The sequence below is a fragment of the Dama dama genome, chromosome 12, assembly GCF_033118175.1.
Source record: "Dama dama isolate Ldn47 chromosome 12, ASM3311817v1, whole genome shotgun sequence".
NCBI classification, from domain to species: Eukaryota; Metazoa; Chordata; class Mammalia; order Artiodactyla; family Cervidae; genus Dama; species Dama dama.
Window position 1 is genome coordinate 86,277,728 of NC_083692.1, and position 19,436 is coordinate 86,297,163.

Sequence of the window (19,436 nt, forward strand, 5' to 3'; positions counted from 1 at the left end):
AGGAGGAGGAGGAAGAGGAGGGGAAAAAAAAGAGGACTGAAGAGAGACGTGGGAGGGAAAAGCCATAAAAGCACCATAAGAGAACATGGGTAGAAAAAGATGTATGAACTTGGAATGGCGACAACTTTACAAGCAAGATACAGAATTCAGTAGATATAAAAACTACTATACTTAAAAACAAACTACAAACAGTGACATATGAGAGAAAATTTCCTTACATTTCCAAGGAATTTCTAACACATAGCAAGAAAAAGACCACAGCCCAAAGGCAAACAAATTTAAAAGGTCAGTAAATATATGTCAACCTCATTCATAATAAAGGAACTCAAATCAAAACCATGAAATATTTTCCATTTCCATCACCTTAGCAAAAGCTGAATGAGATAACATCTGATGTCAATAAGGATGTAGGGAGATGGAAGGCAACTGATTCACCTCCGTCAGGATTTTTAACACTTGGTCACTAAACCAGAAGTTCCAGGGCTAGAGATGAGTTTGTTCTATGAAAACAGTACACAAGATGTTCACTGACTGAAACAGTATTTGGAATATCAATGAACTGAAAACCTAAAAATTCAACAGGAAGGCCTGGTTAAATAAATTTTAAGTTCATCCATAGAATTAAACACTATAAACTTGTTCTTTTAAAAAATCTATACATACCAAAATGAAAAAATGTCTAAGATATACTCAATGAAAATGACAAGATGCAGAATAGTGCAGGAAAGTTAAAAAGTCCACTTGCATTTTTAAAAGCAGGAGAAAAAATACATATATACAGACAGAAAAATTCTAGGAAGCTACTCAAAAAACTAGTGAGTATCCTCTAAAGAGTCCAAATGGGAGTCAGAGAGAGATGAAAAAAAACTTTTTTTTAACTATTTGAATTTTTCTTAACTATCTGAATTTTCCCCCATGTACATGTATAACTTTCACAACTTTTAAAAAATGAATTCGACAAAATATCATCTCAACACTGAACAATAAAGACACACACTTCAAGGCAGTTTTTTTCAAACATTTACTGAACACAAACACCATTTTTTCCTTTTACACAGCAATATTGTTAGTTTCAAATTAGCTGGGCTATTAGGACTATCAATTACTACGAAATTAAAAATGATTCTACATGTCAAACTCAAATAGAAAATGTCATGCAATATATAAATCACTAACAGACCTCTGGTGCAGTCAGCAAGTTTACTATGTTTATTAAAGTCACGTAAATGGTTTGACAAAAGTGCACAATAGAATGACATCACTGGTTTGTTATAAATCACAGTGAATTACTAGAATACAACAATGTAATTCTTCTATGTGGAGGATTGCAGGATGAGGTGAGTGTTATAAAAGATAGGCTCTTTCACCATGTTAAGCCAGTCATATTTTACTCCTCAGCTATGTATGTCTGAAAAGACTGGTTAGCAAAGCTGATTTTTCTCCCTCATCTTTCTTCTCTACCCATTACTAAGCAATAACAAAAAAGGTCATGCACAAATTTTACAATACCTGATAAAAAACAGATACAAAACCTTGTTCATTTCATCACTTAGCAAAGCTTGTATCTTCGCTCCTTCATTTTTTTGATTAGGCCACTCAACACGTGACTTACCCCTAAATGAAAAGCTGTTAACAATTTAGTGAGTCTCACCCCTGCACACACAAGAGACACTCCCCATAACCATCAAGTCAGTGTTCCTTCCCTACACATTAACACAAATGAACACACCACAAACCTAGGACTAGAGACATTTACTTTACAGTTTTAAAAATTAATATATCTATTGCCATTATCCATGTAGTATTTATTTCAGATCCCACATTTGGAGAAGATACTGTACAACCCAAGCCCATCTGAAGATTTGGGCAAATCTGCCAGGAATGTATGAGAAAGCCCGGCAATGTGCCATACACATTAGGAGCTCTCTACCTTCCAGAGAGGGTATCCAGAGCAGGGCTGTGCATTTTCAGAGCAGAAATAAGCACACAGCTTAAAATCTTATGGACTAATAACTTTTCATAGAGCAAAAGGCAGAGTTTTGTTTTAACCCATTTTAATGTTACAGTATAGTCAGTGAGGAAAACGGAATAGTCATCTGTACATTGACACATCTGGCTAGCCTGAAAGGAATACTTAAGGTTTTTTACAGAAAATCTACCATAAAAACAAGTCCTTTATACTTTTATCCATCTCCTCTCTAGTTCAATCACTGGCTGCTTCTAAAACCAGCAAACTAATCCAAGGTCCAGTAACTCACTCCTCACCCTGCCCCTTTCCCCAAGAAAGAATGGTTTTTGCTCAAATAATCCAAAGCAACCTTATTCCTATAAAGTAGCTGCCTCAGCTGAGGTGGAGACTAGTGACAGAGTATTGTTCCCTTGGGACCTAATTTTCAAAAACACTTGCCAAATGCAGAGTTGATACTTATGCAGCTGCTGGCCCCAAATCACATTTTACTTCAAACAGTGCTAGCAGACCTAAGTTTCTCATAATTACCAGTTACTAATCAACTACCAGTGTAATGAAATAAAACCCTTCCCAGAAACAAACAAGACCAAAGCTTGCTTTTTCGTTGGTTGATTGGCTGGTTGAAGTTCACACAGCAAAAAACATTAAGATAGCTGGAATGTGGCCTATGAGACAGCAATCCAGGGTAGATTGAAAACAATGTTGTTTCAGAGTTCTTAGGTCAAAAATTTCCCCTTTATCAATCTAAGGATGGATTTGTTGCCCATTCCTTGAATTATACATTTACCTAAACTCAAGAGATCAATTTTACCAACTCTGAAGTGCAAAACCCACCCAGGTTTCACATGGTTTGCCCAGGCATTCATCCGCCTGGGTCTCTAATTCAAATTTATATGACAATTATTAAGCAAGACGTTTTGATTGAATTTGTAATGTTATCAAGGAAGATTTATAATCTAAAACACAATTCTACCAATAATAAACACAAAATGACAAAAGTGGCTAAAAAACAGCAATAGCCCAGAGTTCTCAGAGAAGCTGAGATACAGAACTATTACCTTTCTTACCTATTTATTTCCCTTTAAAAAAAAAGAAACTTAAGTTCGGGAAGGGTGTGGCTAAACACATTTTAAAATAATTCTACCAAAAACAAACAAAAAAATAAACAGGCATGTAGATCACTTGTTTCAAGAATGGTTTTATACAGGTGTTTCACAATACATATTTGGATTTGTTTTACAAGACAGAATTAGATCCTTAGCGATATAGTGAACAATGTACTGCTATAGTATAGTTTAAAAAAAAAAAATCTCAGTTACCATTAGCAAAATTCATAATCTATCCCACTGTCTTCAAATTCAACTTTGTCAGCATTTCAATCAGCAGTTTTACTCTTTCCAGCATTGGGTCCTCCCTTCTCAAAAACACTTGAGTATCATTAAATTTCGTTGCCTGAATATGTACAGATAATCATTATTCTCATTTAATAAGTAATACCTAAAATAGTTCTCATCCTGGGTAGCCAAAGGGATGAAATGTTTTATAAAACATGCAACATTATCTGATATTTTAAGTTCTGATGTTTAAAAATCATATGCATTAATAATGGAACCAAGTAAATACCAAATATCACAGCTATTCCTCAGACTGTCAAATAAGCAGGCCCTGAAGTCTGAAAAATACAGGGTCTGATCTGAGCTGTGAAAAAGGTGTGATTCACCCACCTGGAGGATGAGCATTTTCTCTTTCAGGCCATGAGAGTTGCCAAGAGCAAGGTACACTAGTTCCTTGATTCACACCAGGAAGATCAAGGCCAGCAATTTTCAAATTAGGGATCAAATACCTCCCTTTAGACCATCCTAAAAACCTTTCTTGTAAAAATCCCAGGTTAGGAAAACAGAAGTAGATCACTATGGCAGAATTCACCATCAAAGCATTCCTGACTGAAGCAAGAAGACACACGAAGTGTAACTGCAGCAACAGTGCAAGTATCCTGCATCCTTGGGGGAATAGGTTTTTAAAGTCCCCCATCCACTCCCTCCCATCCTTCAGAGTATCTCATTTCATGGGGTATCTCTTATTTTATTTAAGGCCCTAGGTGCTGATTTTGGCGTGGTAACTATCTTTTATACTGATCCAGCTGCAACCTTTTTCTTAGACATCCCAAAGCAATATCCATACATAAAATGTTAACTGAAATCTTGTTGTGTTTTAAGTTTGTATCTGATGTTGCTACACCATTATAATGCTTTCCATGAAAGAAAAAAAGCTGCAGGTGTTCACTTACAGTACCATGCACTATGAGTAGCTAAGGCATTCATTTGGCACTAGAGAAAAAAATACAGATATAGCTAATTTTACTTATCATTTTTAACATTGAAAGAAATAGGTATGTACCCTTGAATTTCTGTGATGCTTAAAGATAATCACAGAATATTCTTTTAGTCTGACAGTCAAAATGTTGCCATTAAAACAAAACCAAAACCATAAAGACCTCTGTACAGCCTGTTGGAATAAGTGACATTTTCTGGATCCAAAATTTGCTGCCCTCAGACAGAAATAACTTTCAAAATGGCAATGAGAATTACTTTCATCATCAAAACATTGAATCTATAACACTCTAGTGATTTTTCTACTTCTTATCACAGACTAAATGAAGAAAGTGAAAAAAATATCCCAGTTCCTTTTCACCTGTCATAAAAACCTTATTAGGGAGGCACAAATAATGCCCTCTGGAAAAGTAGTTTTCAATTTGAAAAGATACCACACAAGAAAAAAGGGAGAAGGGGACAAAAACAGAATGTATAATGTATAACTATAATGTGACAACTTGCTTCATAGGAGAAAACACAGCAATCATTAATTTTTACATGTCTGTGAGCTGAGTCAAATGCTGACTGCTGGAATTTAGATTAATCACATCAAAACAGAGATGTCTATGCATTTTAGAATCCAAGCCCAAAGGCAAACAGTCCATCAATATTCTCTGAAAAGTTGTTTAAGATTACTACTTTGTATGTATCACCGAGCATAATTCAACAATTTCAATGGAATTAACTTTATGAATTTTTAACTATTATTAAGCTAGCACATTTTTCAGGTTAATATGCAGCTATACTTTTAAAAATCCTCCCGATGTTATAATGTGTTGTATCATTTCACATAAATAATGGAAGAGTGAAAACTACCTATCGCAGTTTGGCATGTGCAGAACACCTGGATATTCCATTACTTTTAATGCTTCTTTCAGTTGTTTTTCTTCATGAAATCCTCAAAACTGCTGCAAAGGCTAACACGCTGACACAGGCTTAACAGAAATGCTTTTCTAGGCAATTTTGGTAAAACATTTATCAACTTTAAATCATAAATGTCCCTTGTTACATAAACAAAACATTTTATATTCCTTTAAAAAAAGAAAAAAATAGCTAAGTGACCAATATCCAAACACCTTAAGATTATAGTTACACCTAAACAATGTGGCTTTGTTTAAAGTGTATTTGAAATCAATAACCATATGAGGCAAGAAGAGCAAATACAAAACTAAGGAAGGATAAGTAGGGAGGAAGGGTAGTGGAAAGAAAAGTAGAATTTATGAACACATAATTCTATTGTCTGTGATTAAAGTCCTTTACTTTTTAGCACCACATTAAACGATTTTACATATCCAGTCACTTAATGAAATCCAACAAACTCTTCAAGAGTTCTGGGGATCTGGTCTTGGTAGTTAATGTCATTAGCCCGAACTGCCCGGGCAGCCAGGCACTTGAGACTCATCTTCATTTGAGTTTTAAGTAGTATTTCTGATACCCCAGTTGTACTTTTGTCTAGTGGAGTTTTATTCTGTTTATTTGTCATGTCAGTGTGAGCGCCAGCTTCAACTAGACTAATGATGATAGAATGCAAGGTCAAAAAATCACTGATGGGTCTGTTGTACTGAACAATAATGTGAAGGGCACTGTTCCCTTCATTGTCCACAGCGTTCACCTCAGCACCGCAGTCCAGCAGGAGCTTTGTGACAAGCGCGTTTGGAAAACTACAAACGTCATTGGTGTGGAAATCATCAACTGGGGTATTTGAGTTGACAGCTAGATGCAGCAGGGTGAAACCTTCACGAGTTCTGGGATCGAGGTGAATCAGGTTGTAGATCTGCTTGTTGATTTTGCACTGATCTTCCTCACTGCACTGGGTTTTAGTGGAGATGCACACTAGATACAGAAAGGTATAGAGATTACATTCATAATTGTCCATAGCACTATGGACATCAGCATCTGGAATATTTTTTACTCTGTTCATACTCTGTTCTATTTCCAAAACACTGCATCTCAAAACACATTCTATGTCTGGGGCCTTCACAGTTTCATTTAAATGTATCATCTGTGAAAACACTTGGGCAAATCGAAGAAGATCCTTATGGGTATTTCTGTTACCTTTCTGTCTGAGGTGCAGGGCATGAAGCCACAACTTGATACACTGTTCAAATTCCATGTTATCTGCATAAACAGCTCCCCTGTAAATGATGGGATGGGAAACATCAATGTTGTCGGCACCTAAAATCCGTTCCCGAACTATAAGGCCTTCCATATGAAGAGCATCTCTGTCTTGCCGAATGGATTCCAGTTCCTGAGGATTTCTACATTCAGTTCTATTCCCATAAGCATGGATTGGTGGGAGAACCTCTTTCTCAAGAATGTTATCACCATCTTGAAACCTCTCCAACATAGCTAAATATAAATAGTGATATGTCTTCATGATGTCGTAGTTCTCACGATCATTTGCAAAGGAGGCACCCAAGAGCTCCAAAGCTTCAATCCGACTTCTCCGGTCACAATCAGCATGAGAGAGCAATAGTTCAACAACATCAGCTTTACAGCTTTCAGCAGCTACTTTTAATGGCGTCATCCCATGGCCGTTCACTACTATAGCAGCACGCCATTTTATCAGCTCCTTCACAATATCTATGTGCCCAGCTTCAGCTGCAAAATGCAATGCTGTGGCTCCACAATGTGCTTTAGCATTCGGATCAGCACGTTGTTCTAAAAGATATCTGACCACGTCAGTGTGTCCCTTATAGGCTGCAATCATTAGGCAAGTGTTGTCATACTTGTTGGCAATGCTGATGTTGGCATTATTTTCTACCAAGTATTTCACAATGTCCAATCTGCCATCAAAGCATGCTGCCCGCAGAGGGGTTGAGTTAGTTACTGTGGTGTGGTTCACGTTGGCTCCATGACTGACTAGAAGTTTAACAACTTCAAAATGTCCTGCTCCTGCGGCACACCAAAGAGCAGTGGCACCATCAATGACATACCTGTTCATGAAGAGAACAAACAGTCAGCAAACAGAGGCCACCCGCCCTGACACAGATTTAAAGGATGCAATCATTTACACTGATCCCAAACCTCACTCTACAGAGCATTAGTTAAACATTGGTTTTGGTGAAAATAAAATCAGGTAATTTAAGTAAAGCACTCAGCACAGTACTTGTATCTAGTATGAGCTCAATAAATGTGAGTGATTATCAGTATTTCCATAGTATAAAAACTTAAAGAAAAAATAAAAAGAGTCACCGACTTCCCACTAGCAGAAGTACATAAATTTCAGGAAACAGAGGAAATATACGGAGTTTTGTAACTTCTTTACCACCAAGCTGATTCCCTGGCTCTTAGAGGAGCACAGAATGTTCCTCTCTCCCAGCACCCTCAGGTACCACAGTTTCTCTCAGTACATCAGTAAGAAAGCCACCACAATCTCTGTGTTAATGTTGTTAGACACTGCATTCAGAAGAAAAGTATTTGAGCAGATAATTTTACCTAGGATTATCTAAACTAGTAAGTATGTACATACTCTACTAAAGCAATGAGAATGAAATAATTACTGCTCCTTACAATATGAATGATACAACACAGGTCAAATTATATATCCTATGAAGTAAAAAAAGTACAATCCACTTGGTATAAAAAATATCATAGTTCAACCCCAACTGTCAATACTGTCTATCACTTCTGCTGAAAATAAAAGCCACACTTTATAAACATCCAAGCAATTACTTCTTCAGTTTCAAATAACGAAACAAAATGTCTATAAATAAAAGCATTCTCAGTAACAGCTACCTATAGGGTTATCTATAGGGGAGAGTGTAGGATTGATTCGGAAGGGGCTTAAAGCTATTAGCAATGTACTATATTTTGAACTGGGTAGTAGCTACATGGGTGGATATTTAGGGGAAAAAACTCATCAAATTGCATAAGAAAGATTTGTACATTTTACTGTATGGAAAACAGTCCTCAAAATAAATTTGAATACTTCTGAAGTTTCTTTTTAGAATTTCATTTTTTAAATGTCATTTAATTGTTAATTAATTTTTTAAACTACAGAGTGAATCAAGAGGGGCTTCCCTGGTCATCTAGTGGTAAAGAATCTACCTTGCAATGCAGGGACACAGGTTAGATCCCTGACCCAGGAAGATCCCACAAGCTGCAGAGCAACAAAGCCCATGCACCACGACTACTGAGCTTATGCTCTAGAGCCCAGGAGTCGCAACTACTGAGCCCCCGGATCACGACTACGGGAAGCCTGGAAAGCTGGCCTAGAGCCCACACTCCCCAACAAGAGAAGCCACTGCAATGAGAGGCCCGCGCACCACAACTAGAGAAAGCCCACGTACAGCCACGAAGACCCACCAGGGCCAAAAGAATAAAAATAAACAAACAAATCTTAAAAAAGAATGAATCAAGAAAATAAGAAAATAAGACATTACATCAGTTGAAATGTTTCAGTGGTTGCCAACTGTAGCTTTTGCAGACAATTTAGTTTAATTAAAATTCACTTATTACATCTTTATTGTCATGATTGTAAACACAAAGTTCAAAAATGTTTTCTTAAAAAAGAAAAAAAGTTTTCTTTCAGTCAAAAAAAAATTCAGTTTACAAAAACACCAGAAAATACCAATATCTAACAGTAAATCTAATAAAAAATGTACAAGAACCTCTACTCTATACTCAAAACTATAAAACATTCCTGAGATAAATTAAAGACCTAAAGAAACGGAGAAATAGTCCATGTTTATTGTTTTGGAGATTCAAGAATGTTAAGATGTCAATTCTCTGCCAAAATAATCTACAGATTCAATGCAATCCAAATCAAAATCCCAGTAGGCATATGTGTGTGTGCATGCATCCACATGTGTGTAGAAACTGAAAGGCCAACTCTAAAATGTATAGAGAAATACAAAGGAAAGACCCAAGACAACCAACATAATCTTGAAAGAAAAGTAAAGTTGGAGGACGAAATACAGTAAGATGGTGTGTTACTGGCACAAGGATAGATAAATACTAATCAAAAGAAAACAACCAAAAACCCCACCCTAAGAATAGATTCACATATACAGGAATACAGATTAATGACAAAAGGTCCACTGAAATTCAGGTATAAAGTATGGTCTTTTTAATAAATAGTGAAGAAGCAGCCACTAGATATCTGTTTAGAAAATAATCAACCTTGACCCTATTCACAAAAATTTCAAAGTGGCAAAGACCTATAATATGCAAAACAAAACAATAAAAGCTTCTTTAAAAAAAAAGACTATCTTTATGACCTCGGGGTTGATGATTTCTTAAACATAATGCAAAAAAAAAAAAAACCCATAAGAGAAAAAAATTGATTAGACTTCAAAAAATTAAAAAAATTTTGTCAGGAAAGTGACCAGCAATCCACTGGTCACTGGTCCAATCTCACTGGAGATACCTACAATCAATTATCTGACAAATCACTAAAAAACCAAACAACTCAATTTTTTTTAAAAATGTGGAAAGACTGAACAAGTATACTTCAAAACTATATATTCAACCAACCAATAAACATATGAAAAGATGTTCAAGATAATTACTCAGCAAGGAAATGCAAATTAAAACCAGGAGTTACCAGGAGTGACCAATACACACGAGAACAGATGAAATTAATAATACTGACATGACAATACTAAATATTGGCCAGGATGTGAAGTAACTGAAACCCTTCCTGCTGATGGAAATTTTTAGTGGGAATATAATCTGGTTCAACCACTTTGGTGGTTGACTGCTTGAGAAAGTATTAAACATACACCAACCCTATGAGCCAACAGTCCCACCCCTTGGTATATACTTAAGAGAAATGAATGCAAATTCCACCAGAAGACATATACAAACATGTTCATACCAATGTAATTCATAATAGTCAAATACTAAAAACAACCAAAATATCTGTCAATAGGATAAACTGCCATACATTCATATATGTAATATTATAAGACATTTTAAAAATACTTATACATGCAACTCAGTGAATGACTCTTATAGATACTGTGTTAAACAAAAAGAAGCCAGACAGAACAAAAGAGTACACTGTATGATTCCATTTATAGGAAGCTGAAGTATAGGCAGAACTAATCTATAGAGATAGAAGTCAGAATAATCATTGCTTCTGGGAGGGGAAGGGAGGGGACATGACTGAGAAAGAGCATAAAGGAAACTTTTAAAGTGACATCAATGTTGTGCCTATTGATGTAGAAAGTGATTACATGGATGTAAGCAAATTAAAATTTTATAACATTTATACAGTTAAGATTTACGCACCTTACCTGATGTTATACCTTAACTAAAAATAGATATAATTTAAAAACAAAAGAGGCACAAGTCAATTTAAAGAAAAAGTTTAAACACAGAAAGTTAATAATTTCAATGTGTCAAGCACTGTACTAAGCAATAGAGCACATTTAATTCTCATAATAACCTTTTCCCAATAATCCTAGAAGGTAGATAACCACTATTACGCCCATTTTAAAGAAATATAACTAAAAGGCTTATATGAGATTAAAAATACAAAAATCTTTGGAAACTATATAACGCATCAAATGTAAGGAAACATAATACATGTCATTGTTCAAACATGTTTCCATTTAAAAAGCTTTCCCCCCCCCAAATCTGTTTATTAATGTAACCTATCCAAAAAATACAGTTAAAATAGTTACATTTACATAGTTACAAAGTTTCCTTGCACTCCTTAAAGATAAAAAATTGTTACATGCCAGGAACGTGAACCTAAACTAAATAAAACTCAAGAATTGTTGTACTAAAATAAGCATTCATGTATATTATCTTTAACTTTTGCAATAACCATATATGATAAATAGGACCCCCATTTTAAAATGGAAAAAAAAAAAGACAAAAAGAGATTAAAAAATTTTTTCTGGCCTCAAATTCCCCAGTACTAATGACATAAGGGAGAAGGAAATGGCAACCCACTCCAGTACTCTTGCCTGGAAAATTCCATGGATGGAGGAGCCTGGTAGGCTACTGTCCATGGGGTCGCAAAGAGTCGGACACAACTGAGCGACTTCACCTTCTTTCTTTCTATGGTTCCTTTTGTAGAAAGAAATGGCAACCCCCTCCAGTGTTCTTGCCTGCAGAATCTCATGAATGGAGGTGCATGGTGGGCTAGTCTATGGGGTTGCAAAGAGTCGGATACGACTGAGCAACTAACACACACACTCACACACAATGACATAAGGTTAAAAGTTAAATTACAAGTATATACTTCACTTGGGCTTCCCAGGTGGTTCAGTGGTAAAGAATCTGCCTGCAATGCAGGAGACGCAGTTTCCATCCTTGGGTCAGGAAGATCCCCTGGAGAAGGAAATGGCAACCCACTCCGGTATTCTTGCCTGGGAAATCCCATGAACAGAGGAGCCTGGTGGGCTACAGCCCATGGAGTCGCAAAAGAGTTGGACATGACTTAGAAACTAAACAACAACGTCCCTTGGTTTTTATAATCATTTAATACTTTTTCCAATGTAATCTAATAATTTCCATTTTCCCTACGGTGATATGACAGAAGCCTAGAAAAAGTTTCAATTATCTATTTTTATTGAGGCAATACAAATTTTGAAATACTTAATGACAAAAATATTCACTGCAGAATGTCCTTTAGGAACATTACCCTTAGTAATTTTTAAATTTCTACACCTTAATCAGCATTAAACAGATTAAAGGGACTAATAATCCTAACACTTATGACATTTTCTGTCCATAAAATACAGCTAAAGTTATAGCTGCATACTGCCCCAAAACAAAATGCCAAAAATATTTACAACAAAATGAATAGATAGTAAATAAAAATATAATCAAATAAATGCAATATTTACTTAATGAGTATGGGAGAAGCACTATAAAACACTGATCTTTCTGGTCTAAAATTGCAAATTTTAGGGTTCCCTCATAGCTCAATCGGTAAAGGATCTGCCTACAATACAGGAGACCTGGGTTCAATTCCTGGGTGGGGATGATCCCTTAGAGAAAGAAATGGCAACCCACGCCAGTATTCTTGCCTGGAGAATTCCATGGACAGAAGAGCCTGGCAGGCTATGGTCTACGGGGTCGCAAGAGTTGGACACGACTGAGTGACTAAGCACACACACATGTATTTCATCTGAAAAGTCAAGAAACTTTAATCTGGCATTCACCTTTTAAAATAAAATGTATAAGGATAACATTTCTGATCACAAACCTAAACTCATCTATTGTCTGGTTCAAGCATTTGAAATGAAAATAAAAATTCATTCAGTGTAAATGATCAACACTTTATTTTAACCAAAGTCCTAAAATCATTTATTAGATCATATATACTTCCTCGAAATATACACTGGAAATGACTTTCTAAATGAAGTCAAGTGACACTGTGCCCCTAAGCCTTTCCCCTACCTGGACATTTAAGGATCTGTACTAATACTGACTTTAAAAAAAGAGCACTCAACAAGATTCCCAGAGGTCCTGTTCTCCTTCCTATCCATGTCAGCAAACTTCTTCTAGGACAAGAGTTCCCCACAAACTCTGGCACTGAGCAGTCAGGCCCTCAGAACTCAAACCAGCACAGTATTCCAAGATCACATGGCGCCTCTCCTTTGTTCTGGTCCATTTCTGTAACACTCTTAACAGCTTCCCATTCTACAACTAAAGGTTCTTCTTTCATTCCTATTCATGTAACTTTTCTTCCTATCCCCTCATCTATGTCAACTTTAATCTTAACAGAGTAAGCCACAAGTAAAATAATCTCAGAATGGTTTGAGTGGGCAGAAAGGTGGCCAATTTCAATTCTTCTCTTTTGTTAATTAATTTGTAAGCTCCTCAAAAGTAGAAACTTTGTATTTTTTTCTGTATCTTCCAGAGTATGTGTGGGGCACAGTGCCAGGCCCATCACAGTTATTTAGTAAGTTTTAAAAAAACTAAACTACTTTGACAGAGCAGCTAATGAATCCATAATTGTAATAATACATAAACAAAAAAAGACAGATTGAAGAAGGCTCAGACAAAATGTCAAATGATAGAAATGTTTGCAATTCCAGTCTCACCAGTCTGATATTTCACATGACAGTCATCAAAATCTGGCCTCCACCTCACTCCAGTCTCCCACAATCTCTTAATTTCCCAGGCTTGAGCCCCTCCCTGCAACGGCACTGAAACACTTGTCATTGCAAGTGTACCATGTTGCTGCTCCTCTTCTTCACTTTCTACTTTCTATCCTTTAAGACTGAGCTCAAACATCACCTCAGCTGCGAAAACTTCCCTGCTTCTCGCAGGCAAAGGTGAGCACTTCCTCTTCCCTGCATTCCCTCAGCAGTCCAAAAGATTCCTGTAACCCTAAATGGCATGGCATCTATTACTCATTTTCATCAATCTTTCCCCTCCCCACCGCACCTTAATCCCTCCCACCCAGGGCCACCTGAATGTCTCCCTGGGAACCGTATGTTACTCATCTCTGCATACCCAATCCCTACTATAGAGCCTGGCACACAGTAGGTGTTCAAAAAATGTCTGATTACTGAACTAATTTCACTGGTCAGTGCAAAATACGGGGCAAGATAAGCCACTATGAAGGGTCAACGCTACACTCCTTGTCATTTCAGGTTCTCTTAATTGCCACTTCAAAATACCTCTCTCTTTGACAGTTAAGAAAGATAAGCAAAGCCTTTTCAAATGCTTCAGAAAAAACTATTTTTTCTTGCCACTATTCTCTCCTCATCAAAACAGGCCTCAGCAATCTCCTTAGCAGCAGTGGAACCAGCAGCTGTTACTGCAGAGATTCATAGCTCAGTGGATGCTTGTGCTTATACAACTGGAATGGTGCTTGAAGTTCAGAGGTCATTCTACTTCACTCCTCCTCTGTGTATAGGAAAGGCTGTGGGAAATGCAGAGTTACAAAAAGAACACAGAAGCCAGTAAAGGAAAACAAACAAGAATCAGGTTGCCATCTTTGGTTAATATGATAAAGACCATCTCCTTAATGCCTAGAGAGGTGGTACTAGAGATTAACCACCACCCATGGGCTATCAGTTCAGTAAAATGTAATACTCTGAAATATTTTCCTCTCATCTGAAACAGAAGAAAATGCTCTTCTTATCTCAACTTAAAAAAAGAATCAATCAAAATTCAACAATGCCCTAGTCATCTCAAAGAAGAGTTGTTTTTTTCAATCAGGTTTTATCCAAGCAGTATTCAATTATCAAAACTAAAGATACATATCTTTACGCTTGGATCACATCTACCTCAAAAGAATAAAACGCTAGAAGAGCTTACCTACTGGCACAAGTCAACAAAAACAAATGCAATCCATGAAGCAAAATCTTCATGAAGTTGTAATCTGTAAAATAGGTTATAACGATCCACACAGAAAAGATAATGTCAAACCTGACAATTCTGCATTCAACAATATGACACCTCAAAATATGTACAATTCAACTTAAGTGGCAAATTTTAACTATGACAATATGCATTTTTGAACTCCCCACCTGGAATAACAGTAAATTATCAAGCTTCCCCAGAAGATGACGGGATAACATTAATTTAAAAATGGCATCATCTTCTCTCACACCAGGTCCTATGCCATTTTCGCAGCCAACATATCTCTTCCCAGCAATGTGTAAGTCAGAATCATGTCTAGGGATGTGTGGCTGCGTGACAATCCCGCAAGACGCTGAAGCTGCTGCTGGTTCTAGGGACTTATTTTGACATTAAGGTGCCATAACCCACTAAGGGCTTTATCAGACACTCGAAGGGCTAAAAATTGCGCGGTCAAATAATTCATCAGTCAGAGGTTTCCAATGTTAATTGCTGACCTGGTTAATTTCTGATCTCGGTTACAATCTCAGTCCTGACAGAGGGAAAACCTGAAACGTCGCTACGACCTCCATACTGCTTGTTCATACACTATCTAGCAGAGCATTGGTTTTGCCTGCGTGCTCAGTCGTGTCCAACTATTTGCGACCCCATTCACTGGAGCCTGCCAGGCTCCTCTGTCCCTGGGATTTCCCAAGCAAGAATACTGGAGAATACCTATTAGATATTAAGACAGAGGGTGTGGCTATTTACCTATGGAGGGAATAAGGGGTAGCGGCCGATAAGGATGGACAGCAAAACACGGAACGGAGTATCCGCCCTAGAAGATGAAGTGGTTATTAATGCTGCAGGTCAGGAGATACAAAAATGGGAGAAGCGATACCTCCATGAAGTGAAAGCGTGGGACTGGAAGATCCATGAAGTGGTAGGTTCGCACGCGTTAGAGAGGAGGCAGGAGCTGGGATGTACCTACCCATCGAAGCGGACGGTGCCAGTCTGCTGAGTCTGCACCCGGTAATGTTCTAACAGCAAGCGCACCACCTTAGCGTGCCCATTGCGAGCTGCGATGATGAGCGGCGTGGAGCGCTGCCCTCCCTGCTGGCTGACATAGCCAAGCAAATAGCGGATATCGCTTTCAGACCGGTTGAGAAGCAAGGCGGCCAGAGTCAGCACCTTGCCCTCGCTGGCCGCCTTGTATACATAGCCAGCCAGGCCCTCCATGGCCGCCGCCAACTCCAACACCCGTTTGGTCGCCACTGCTGCTGCTGCCTTGCGCCCCCGGAGGCCGCGTTCGCCAGCGCTTGAAAACTGGGCCCTCACAGCCCATTCAACAGGGCGCCGCCGCCGCCGCCGCCGCCGCCGCGCCCAGGCAGCAGCGCGGCCCGGGGAGGGCTGAGACGCAGAGGTGGCCGAAGGCCGCGGGTGGCAGGTCTGTGATCCAGACCGGGCAGGGAGGAGGGCGGTCAGGGCCGCCCCCAAGGCCCCAGGCGCCGGCCCTGGGCCGAGGGGATCTCCATGGCGGCCGCCGCCCCGGGCCTCAGGCCGGACCCCTCCTTCCTGCGGGCTGCGACAGGCGCGTGCCCGAGCTACGGGTCGCCGGTGAAATCCCAAGAGGGCCGCGCGCGCCCCGGATCGCGAAGGACGGCCGCGTTTCACCCGACCCGGCCCGTCAGGCCTAGGGCCTGAAACTGCCTGGTCCTCCGCCCCCGCTCTCCGCCCTCCCCAGGACCCGCAGGCCCTAGCCCACTGGAGCTCAGAAACGCCAGGCGCTGTCGAAGGTTTCAGAGGTCCACGCCTGGGAAGGCCCTCGGAGCGAGGCGGAACGCTGCGGCGCCAGCAGCCCCTGGGCTCGGGACAGGGAGGAAGGCGGGCCTCTGCAGACTGGGCCGAGAGGGGGAGGGTGCGACCAGGGGACGGTTAAGTGGGGTGTCTCTTCCAAAGCCTACCGGCTGGCAAACAAGACCCAATGAAGAAAGGTTCTGCTACGCGAAGGCGGCCCGTACCCAGTTCGGCCCTGATGTCCTCATTGCCCTTGCTGCCCGGAGCTTCCAACTCGCCCCCGTTAGGCTCTACGGGTCCCTAGCCAGGGCGTGGTACAGAGTGAGGCCGCTGAACCGTTACTACTGGGGGGTGGGGGGGCGCGACCTGGGGGACCCTTCCCTTTTTGCCATAGACGTTATGGGACCCTTCGCCCGATTGGGGCCCGGGGAGGCGGGTACGCGGACCCGGCACGGTCCACTTTGAGACCAGGGAGGTGTCTCTGAGCCCTACAAATAAGGGGGGAGTTTGGGTGTCTTGGGTGTCGGCACGAGGCTTTGAGAAGGGACTGGAAGTCCGGCATGTCCTCCCTGGAGAGGAGGATGAAGTGTGTGAAAACGGTCGGGGGAGATAGGGAACAAGAAAGGGCTCACTGGAAGAAGGGCAAGGCCTGTGTTCCCGCAGACCAGGACTCTAATCCTGAGCCTGATGGAGCCTTCAGTTTTCTCCCATATCTCACAAGATTGTTAGGATTTGAAAAGATCATTCATCCAAAGAATATTAGAGGTCTACTGTGTGCCAGGCTCTGCTTGGCTCTAGGGATTCAAGTGATAGACCAGATGAACACAGTGCCTCTTCAGGGACTGTGTTGTTGTGGAGAAACAGACAATAAAGTAAACAAATAATAGACAAGACTGGTTGAGTTCTATCACTATGATTTGCTGTGAAACAAGTGAAATAGAGTGAAGGTGGGGCGGTGCTAATTTAGTGTGTGTGGTCAGATAAGACCTCCATGACAGGTAAGGAGAACAGGGGGTATTTTAGGCAGAGGGAAAGCTCCTACAAATGCCCCGAGGGGTAACAGGCTTGGTGAGTTCAGAAACAAAGGTAAGAGTGGCTTCAGCAGAGTAGGCCATAGGAGAGCAATAGGAGATGAAAGTGGGGTGCAGATCTTGTTAGGCCCCAATTACCCATGGTAAGTTTATATTCTTCTCAGATGTGATGGGGGCATTTGAGTAATTTTAAACAGAAAAGTGACAAGATAAAAAGATCAGTCTCTAGTAGGCAAGAGGCAAGGCAGGAAGGCCCCTTAAGAGGAAAGGTTTGGGACTAGGATGGTAGGAGTGGAGGTGATTAAGCTGGTGGGGCAGTCACAAAAAGTCCAGGTTCAATATGGAGGTCACTCCCTCCACACACACACAAAGGATAGTATCTACACCACCACCCCTAAAACACAAAAGACAATATCTAACATAAAGGAAGAGAAAATCCATTTATTTGGTCCCAAGGGACCAGGCTGGGCTCAGTTCACATAAATTATTGCATGTGAACCTCACTATTCCAATCCTAGTTTGAAGGCCTCATCTTAGTTGCAGAGCTATTGTTGGGGGTTTGGGCCATTGCTCAAATTTTCTCTTCCACTCTACAGCACAACTTTACCTATTTTCAGATCTCTATACTTGTTTTTCCCATATTAGACAAAAACAACATTGGAAATCAGAGCTGAAGATAGGGTTCTACTAGTAAAGTCTCTGAAGTAGCTGGTGGAAAAGAAGAGGAAGCTGGTTGTTCTCATTCTGGGGCTTCAAGATTGGAAAAAAATTCCAGTTCTTGACAGGCTGACCCAGGCTTTTTGGCCTCTGGGCCAAAAGTGGGATGTGGGACCTGGGGGCTCCCTTCCAACTGATTTCATTCCCAGGCTCTGTATAGAAATGCCAGGCTCCTCCGATTCGCTCCCCACCCCCCTGTCTCCCTCCCTTCTCTCCCTGTGTAGCCTTTTTCCCTGCATCATTCTTTTCAAACTCAATTTTTTGAAGGTGATTCAGACACAAGGCCCTTCTTCCCTTTGGTTTCATTTTCAGAAAGAGACATGATTCATCCAACTATTTATTCATTGCTGAATCAGAAACTTTCTTCTTCCTCCTCTTGCCCTTTTGAGATGAAGTAGGGTTCTTCCTGGTGCTCACACCTCACTTTGGTGGTAGAACTGGATGAGTGCTAGGAGCGGTGGCTAAACCAAGAGTCATGAGAAAGGCGTAGAACTTGCACTTCGGGGCCTCCACCCCCAGATGGGAATATCCTTCTGCTCCAGCAGCCCAAGGTCAGGAGCCTTCTTTGTTTATCACCATTGCCTAGTGTAAGGTTCTGGGCTCCCTGGGTTGCTCAATAGCCATTAACTGACTGGAGACTATTTGGGTGCCTGTATTTACCTGGGCTTGGAGGATGATGTTTCTGTGGTCAGGTTGTGCAAATTGGAGAGAAGATGTATAAACAGAACAAGGCTGCTTTTCCAAAGGCCAGTGCCCAGAAATAGCACCTTGTTTTTCTGACCTATTCCCTTCCACTTTAACAGAAAACCACCACTGAGCAAATGATCAGTAATAAAATATAACTGAAAATAGTTGTATCCAGATGGAGATTGATTTGCTGGTGACAGCAAACTGCAGCCTTCTACTGGACAAAAGACAGGACCAACCTCCAGCGCCTTGCTTTCTGGGGATTGGAGGTGACCTGTGAGCAGAATTAGCTGTACTTTCCATAGGAACATTCGTTTTTCCAAGCCAGGTGGGCCCAGCCTACAGCTCCAAGTCAGTGGTGTTTCTCAGATTTTGTTTAAAGCGCATTCAAAATGTCATTTTTCAAGTACCAGTAAAGACACTTGTTTTAGTCCTGTAAGTCTCCCACATACTCTAATGGAAGAGGATAACTTTGGGTATTAATAGATCTGGGTTGGACTCCCTTCTCTGAACATTAGCCATGGCCTTGGGCAAGTTTCTTCAACTGTACGATGGAGGTAATACTTTCTTTGTAGGGCTAGTGTGAAGCTGATAAGCAAGCTCCTTCAC

At 40.2% G+C, this 19,436-nt stretch overlaps 1 protein-coding gene across 2 annotated transcripts; it reads right to left on the minus strand.

Annotated features, from left to right (window-relative positions):
- Positions 1–1,003: 1,003 nt before the first annotated feature.
- FEM1B (fem-1 homolog B) lies at positions 1,004–16,507 on the minus strand. 2 transcript variants are annotated; one of them, XM_061157989.1, is made up of 2 exons: positions 15,587–15,968; positions 1,004–7,277 (listed from the first exon to the last, which is right to left on the minus strand). In XM_061157989.1, exons 1-2 carry the CDS (start codon positions 15,832–15,834, stop codon positions 5,642–5,644), a joined length of 1,884 nt encoding a protein of 627 aa, XP_061013972.1. In that variant the 5' UTR covers positions 15,835–15,968; the 3' UTR covers positions 1,004–5,641. The 2 variants fall into 2 exon arrangements, with proteins under 2 accessions (XP_061013972.1, XP_061013973.1); XM_061157990.1 differs by having other exon boundaries at positions 7,143–7,277; positions 15,497–16,507.
- Between the last annotated feature and the right edge of the window lie 2,929 nt (positions 16,508–19,436).